Consider the following 6,648-nt stretch of genomic DNA (forward strand, 5'->3'; position numbering starts at 1 on the left):
CCATCCTTCTCCAGTGTTGAGACTGTTGAACCTAAGAGTTTATCCTCTGATTTTCTCTAAATGAGGCACAATGGCAGCCAACCCAAGCTTTTGGCCTGAGTTGGTCACCTTGAAGTTGATGACTCCAAGAAACATGAAAGAGCTTCTTTAGTGAAGCTATGTCCTCAGTACTGCCAAAATTCAGACATTCTCCATGGCCTGACAATATACCTTCTATTTGGGTAATTTATTGTCCCTTATGCCAACTCTCCAGCTGTCATGGCACAGACATATGATCTGTATTTAGCTCTCACTTTAGGTGTTTCCATTGATTCTATTCTCACTAATGTGCTTCAGGAATATCCCTGTCTAGAACTCAGACTGGGATTAAAGAGTCTGTCCGTGATTGACCAACGTTCTTAAATACTTGATCTGTTGTTGTTGTCCTGTTTGATGAAGAACTTTACTTCTTTATCCAATGAACTGAGTATCTTGCATCCTGGACCCTTTGCAAGAACCCTTCCCTTAGCAACAGATGCGTCATCTCAAAATATTTTTCTGATTGGCCAATGCGTAATTGATTTGCATTTTAATAGTCAGACTCTATTACACCCCATTCTCTTTTCTTTAATTCTTGTCTGTTCTGCCTCACCCCTGAGCTCTACTGACTCCCAACAGAGCACCCAAGAAGAAAATGGCCGTAAGTGGAGTCCCCGTGCTAGGATTTTTCATCATAGCTGTGCTGATGAGCGCTCAGGAATCATGGGCTATCAAAGGTAGGTGCTGAGGGAATAAAATCTGGGACAATAGACTATGAAGCATTGGAGAAATGACCTATGGACATTTGGAAGATAATGTGTGGGGTGAAAGAAAAGTGTGACAGGTATTATGTAGTCTAGACAGAAAGTATAACAAATTGTGATTTGGTGGAGTTCTTCCCTCAACACAAATTGAATTAAGTCAAATTTGGTTTAGAGGATCAAAACTGAGTTGTGTGTTGATGAATAGCACAGTCCTGCTACAAGCCAAGCTGGGGTGGGGGAGGAAGAATTTTTTCTGGCAAGCATTAACAAGTTATATCTCTGGGCCTTAATTATTCTTTCTGGAAAATTAGTAAAATTAAAACTAAAACCACACATAGTTTTCTAGAATTCAATGAAAAAAAAAAAAAAAGAAAAGTTATTAGCCCTGTTCTTACCTGAATACATGATACAGTAGTTATTTTTTGGAGTGTAAATCCTCTCAGTATATATTGAGCACTTATATTGTGTTGAAGGTTACTAGAAGGAAAAGCCATCAGAAAACAACAATTTACTTCAGGAAAAGGGCAGGGAAGGGATGCTGATATGAGTTGCCCCATGGGACTGTGATAACCATTCCCTGCCTTCCCATCTCCATGGTACAGTAGATCTTATATCATGTTAACTTAGTAATATTTCCAAGATAGTAGAAAAATAAGTAAGGAAGTGGGGAATCTGATATTACTCTCTTTCATCTCCAGGGCAACATTCGTGCTATCGTAAAGACATACTGTAGAAAAGTATTCTTCACCCAGAGTGACCCCCACAGAAGGTGTCAAGTAGACTTCAAATAAGCAAAGTAATAACCCAGCTCCCATACCCATAGTGGCAATTGTAGATTTCTATTGCCCAAAAAGAGCCATACATAGGGATTCTTACCTGGAAAGATAGAGGCTCTTCCCTTGGTTTGTAAAGAGGCAGCTAGTATATTTGTGTGTGTTTGCATCGATGCAAATGGTAAATAAATTCCTAGGTTTATCAATACATAGTCAAACATTAAAATCTCTCACTTTGCCCAGGCACGGTGGATCATACCTGTAATCCCAGCACTTAGGGAGGCCGAGGTGGGCGGATCACGAGGTCAAGAGATAGAGACCATCCTGGCCAACATGGTGAAATCCCGTCTCTACTAAAATACAAAATATTAGCTGAGTGTGGTGGCGCATGCCTGTAGTCCCAGCCACTCAGGAGGCTGAGGCAGGAAGATCACTTGAACCTGGGAGGTGGAGGTTGCAGTGAGCTGAGATCATGCCACTGCACTCCAACCTGGTGACAGAGCAAGACTCAAACAAACCAAACCAAACCAAAACAAAATATCTCACCTTATTTTTGAAGACTAAGGAGAGAAAAAATCTCCCACTGATCGACACACTCCACAGAGGCAGCATACTTTCCAAGCGTAGCTTTCTTTTTTCATGTTCATTATTCCCTTGGTGTTGGTTATTCTCAGTGTCAATCATAATAGAACATGTTCCATAATAACAGTCCCAATTTAAGGAGCATTAAGATAAAAGGTGGAATTGCCAAGGTCAATGCAAACGTGACCCTTCTCATAGAGGTAACCACCGTGTGGGTTGGATGCAGGGAAGCAGGGGCTCTATGACACTACAAGGTCTCAGTCTTAATTTTTGGAGCACTTCAGTCCCCAGTTATATTTTCCATGGATTTGGCCCTTAAATAAAAAGAAGCTTCTGACTCTAAAATGTAAACGGTACTTGTTACAGGCTTGTTGATGTATTAAGAAATTACCTTATCTAATTTAATCTTAAAAACAAACCCCTGACAGGACCAAAACCACAGCAGGACTACATAATAGGAAAATTACGCATAAATAGGTAGAATAATCTGCTCAGGATAACTAGGTAAGTTGCTGAATAAGAATTCAAGATTTTCTTTGATCCTAGAGTTTAAAACCTAACCTTTCAAACAGCGTTTCTCTCTTCTTAGAGGACAATGTTTTGAGAAAGAGATGCTCTGGAATTCTGGCCTAAGTGTATTAACGCCTGGATAAAGAGAGTGGAGAACATTGCTCTTTAGGGGCTACTGCTGGATTTCTAAAAAGAAAATAATTTCTCAGCTAGTAACATGAAGCCAAGCAACAGCTTCACAAGACTCTGGGTTCTTTAGCCCTCATTTCCTTCAATCCACTCTCTTTATAACCAGTCCTTCTCGTTTCTCGCCTCCCAGCTTTGTTCAACAGCATGTCCTTCACCCAGAGCTTGTCTTGTCACTCATCCCTACTCGCCATCATTCTTTCATTCCTCTTGGCCCAATGTCTCTCCACCACTTCCTGCCTACATGTATGTGGGTTATTCATTTCTCTCTCCTGATTTCCCCCACCCAACTCTCTCCCTTTCTTGCCTTTCAGAAGAACACGTGATCATCCAGGCTGAGTTCTATCTGAACCCTGACCAATCAGGAGAGTTTATGTTTGACTTTGATGGTGATGAGATTTTCCACGTGGATATGGCAAAGAAGGAGACGGTCTGGCGGCTTGAAGAATTTGGACGATTTGCCAGCTTTGAGGCTCAAGGTGCATTGGCCAACATAGCTGTGGACAAAGCCAACCTGGAAATCATGACAAAGCGCTCCAACAATACTCCGATCACCAATGGTACCTCCCTCTCTGCTGCACTCCTGGACATGGGAATCCATAGTTTGAAAGTAGATGCTTCAACTCTTTGTGTTAGATTATTGTAACTGATTTTCCCTCTGAGGGGCCTAACTTTGCCATCAACAAGCCCCAAATTCTTATAGCCAGAGGTCTGAGAACTTTATGGGTTTGTTCCTATCTTGATGTGCTCAAGTCTTGTCTCTGTCATCCATGGTCTCTACGAAGTCATTGCCCTGAGTTCATGCTGGGGGAGCCAGAAGGGAAGTCCTTGGATATCTTATACCTCAATATTGGCTCAATTTCTTGGGGAGGAGGGGCGCTCAGAGATTATCTGAGGATGTGACATAGACTTCTCAGGGCACAATTTCAACTACTTTTTCAGCTTTAGGGTTTTTAGACAGGTTTGTACCACAATTCAGCATGGGAGGGAGAGGGGTGAGCCTAAGCAGTGATGGCTGATTTCTGTCATGTCTGTCATGTGTCCTCCAGTACCTCCAGAGGTAACTGTGCTCACAAACAGCCCTGTGGAACTGGGAGAGCCCAACGTCCTCATCTGTTTCATCGACAAGTTCTCTCCACCAGTGGTCAATGTTACATGGCTTCAAAATGGAAAACCTGTCACCACAGGAGTGTCAGAGACAGTCTTCCTGCCCAGGGAAGACCACCTTTTCCGGAAGTTCCACTATCTCCCCTTCCTGCCCTCAACTGAAGACATTTATGACTGCAAGGTGGAGCACTGGGGCTTGGATGCGCCGCTTCTCAAGCACTGGGGTATGGACCATCACTCAATCTCCTTTATTTCAAGGTTTCCTCCTATGATGCTTGTGTGAAATTCGGTGTTCTAACTGTTTCATAATACCTGCTACAATTAATATAACTGTCTTCTCCTACTGCCCAGCTTCCTCCTCTTTTTAATCTGTAATTCTCTCAACACATCATTCTGTCTTCCTCTTCTTTCATCTATGAATAACTTTTCTCTTTATGAAGTACCCTACATTTGATTCTGAGTGTTACTTCTTCCCACACTCATTACCATGTACTCTGCCTTATTTCCCCCCAGAGTTTGATGCACCAAGCCCTCTCCCAGAGACTAAAGAGAACGTGGTGTGTGCCCTGGGCCTGATTGTGGGTCTGGTGGGCATCATTGTTGGGACCGTCTTCATCATCAAGGGTGTGCGCAAAAGCAATGCTGCAGAACGCAGGGGGCCTCTGTGAGACATATGCAGGTGGGTTAGGTGTGGCCAGAGGAAGACATATATGGAGGTATCTGAGGGAGGAAAACAGGGTGGGAAAAGGAAATGTAATGCATTTAAGAGACAAGGTAGGAACAGATGTGGCTCTTGATTTCTCTTTGCTAGAACGAATCAGATACTGGTATCATCTGGTATCCCAAAGCTTCAGGATCTGTCATCCCTTTCCATAGATGGGCACCTCAGTCATGGCTCCGGTCTTAGAAATCATCTCCAGAACCTAAAACCATTGTTTCACACTAGAATACTGAGTCTAGGGATCTAGAAAAATAAGCCTCAAGATTTGGGCACATCCTAGCTTGTATTTCATGAGGCAGGTCATCAGTTCAGAAGCATTTCCAGATCCTGGCTCCTTTGGGTTTAGGGTAGATTCATTGCATGAAATGGGAATCTTTTAGAGGCCAATGCCTGCTTTTGCTCCTTTAGTCTCAAATGTAGTATCAGAAACTCTAAAAAATGGTAAAGCATGGTTGCTTATTATGTTCAGATGGAGAGTAGGGTATACAGTTACTTCAGGTTGGAAAGGTTAGATGAACATTGAAAGATTTTGCAAAGTCAAAGGATTAAGAGAGAAGAGGAAGGAATCTGAAGCAAAGAGCTCAGAACTCATCTTAAACTCCTTAGTAACTATGTGTGTCTTGCTATAGGTGATGGTGTTTCTTAGAGAGAAGATCACTGAAGAAACTTCTGCTTTAATGACTTTACAAAGCTGGCAATATTCCAGTCCTTGACCTCAGTGAAAGCAGTCATCTTCAGCATTTTCCAGCTCTATAGCCACCCCAAGTGTGGTTATGCCTCCTCGATTGCTCCATACTCTAACATCTAGCTGACTTCCCTGTCTATTGCCTTTTCCTCTATCTATTTTCCTCTATTTCCCACATTTTATTATCACCATGCAACGCCTCTGGAATAAAACATACTGAAGACTGTCTCGGCTATGGAACTTTCTGAACATCCCATGGGGGCATCTCTTGTGTACTTTTTGTTTAAGGTTTCCTCAAACTGTGATTTTTTCTGAACCCAATAAATGATTTTGATGATCTTGGGTGGAATTTTTGGTGTTTAAGCCAGTTCTTTGGGTGGCGGTGGGGAGTGGGGAGTTGGTGCTGGGAAATATATGTGATCCTTTCCTGGTAAAATATCTGAATGTTGAATTTATCTTATAAATTCTGGAATTCATCAGACATATTCATCAGTTCATTTGGGCTTGGTCTCATTTTGTGCATCTGCAGGCAGCCCCCTTGTTGTGGTCTAGTCCTTCAGGAAAACCTGAAGTGGGGTTGGTTTGTTGGGAGAGCTCTACTGAGCAATGACATAACTGTATCTTCAGTAGAGTGAATCTGAAACTCTAAGGTATGGACTCAGAATGCATGGGATGGAGGGGAGCAGATGCGGTTAGAATGGGGAGAAGGAAGAGAGGAGGGTCCACAAACATTACAGGATTTTACACATCAATGTTGTTCATTCCAGACTTAATGAGCAAAAAGATTGTACAGTGAAGATTGGCCTTACCCATTCTGTTAGACATAGTTTCAGATGGCTGTTTTATTACTGGGAGAGTAGTCTGACTGATTCTTGAAACCGTCTTATATTTGAAGATGTGTCTTTGAGTGAAAAGGCTGAGTGAAATTTGGGGTTGGGAAGAAAAATATGACATTAAGATGAGAGGAGAGAATATTTGAAACACAATGAACTATTTCTCATTTGTCCATAAAGCTATGACTTGATACTTATTTCTAAAATGGTTTCCAGAACCTGCCATAAACCGTAAAGATAAACTATTCATGACAGTGTGGTAGACTGCAAATCAACGCTGTTGAAATGAGCTAGGCCTGGGTTTCATCTTGGCTGTATCATTTACTAGCTATGTTTTCACTGGTATCTTACTTAGCCTCACATTACTCATGAAAATACTGGTGTTAATTTTTACTACATTAATTAATATCAGAATTAAAATGAAAACACAAGTAATTAGATAACATGCTTAGTGATAATAAAATATTGC

The 6,648-nt window shown here is 41.8% G+C and overlaps 1 protein-coding gene across 1 annotated transcript; it reads left to right on the top strand.

Moving 5' to 3' along the window:
* Positions 1-566: 566 nt before the first annotated feature.
* On the top strand, positions 567-5,695 carry LOC108519881 (mamu class II histocompatibility antigen, DR alpha chain). Its single transcript, XM_017859155.1, has 5 exons — positions 567-755; positions 3,148-3,393; positions 3,883-4,164; positions 4,454-4,619; positions 5,291-5,695. The coding sequence occupies exons 1-4, from the start codon at positions 674-676 to the stop codon at positions 4,606-4,608; spliced, it is 765 nt and encodes a 254-aa protein (XP_017714644.1). The 5' UTR covers positions 567-673; the 3' UTR covers positions 4,609-4,619; positions 5,291-5,695.
* Positions 5,696-6,648: the final 953 nt, after the last annotated feature.

Source organism: Rhinopithecus bieti, unplaced genomic scaffold (assembly GCF_001698545.2).
Source record: "Rhinopithecus bieti isolate Rb0 unplaced genomic scaffold, ASM169854v2 scaffold_49936, whole genome shotgun sequence".
In the NCBI taxonomy this organism is placed as follows: Eukaryota; Metazoa; Chordata; class Mammalia; order Primates; family Cercopithecidae; genus Rhinopithecus; species Rhinopithecus bieti.

Excerpts from the sequence above, each read along its gene's own strand:
- LOC108519881 (XM_017859155.1), top strand. The coding sequence starts at position 674 with ATGGCCGTAAGTGGAGTCCCCGTGCTAGGATTTTTCATCATAGCTGTG. Across the intron at positions 3,394-3,882 it reads CAATACTCCGATCACCAATG|TACCTCCAGAGGTAACTGTG; the intron begins GTACCTCCCTCT and ends TGTGTCCTCCAG. Across the intron at positions 4,165-4,453 it reads GCCGCTTCTCAAGCACTGGG|AGTTTGATGCACCAAGCCCT; the intron begins GTATGGACCATC and ends ATTTCCCCCCAG.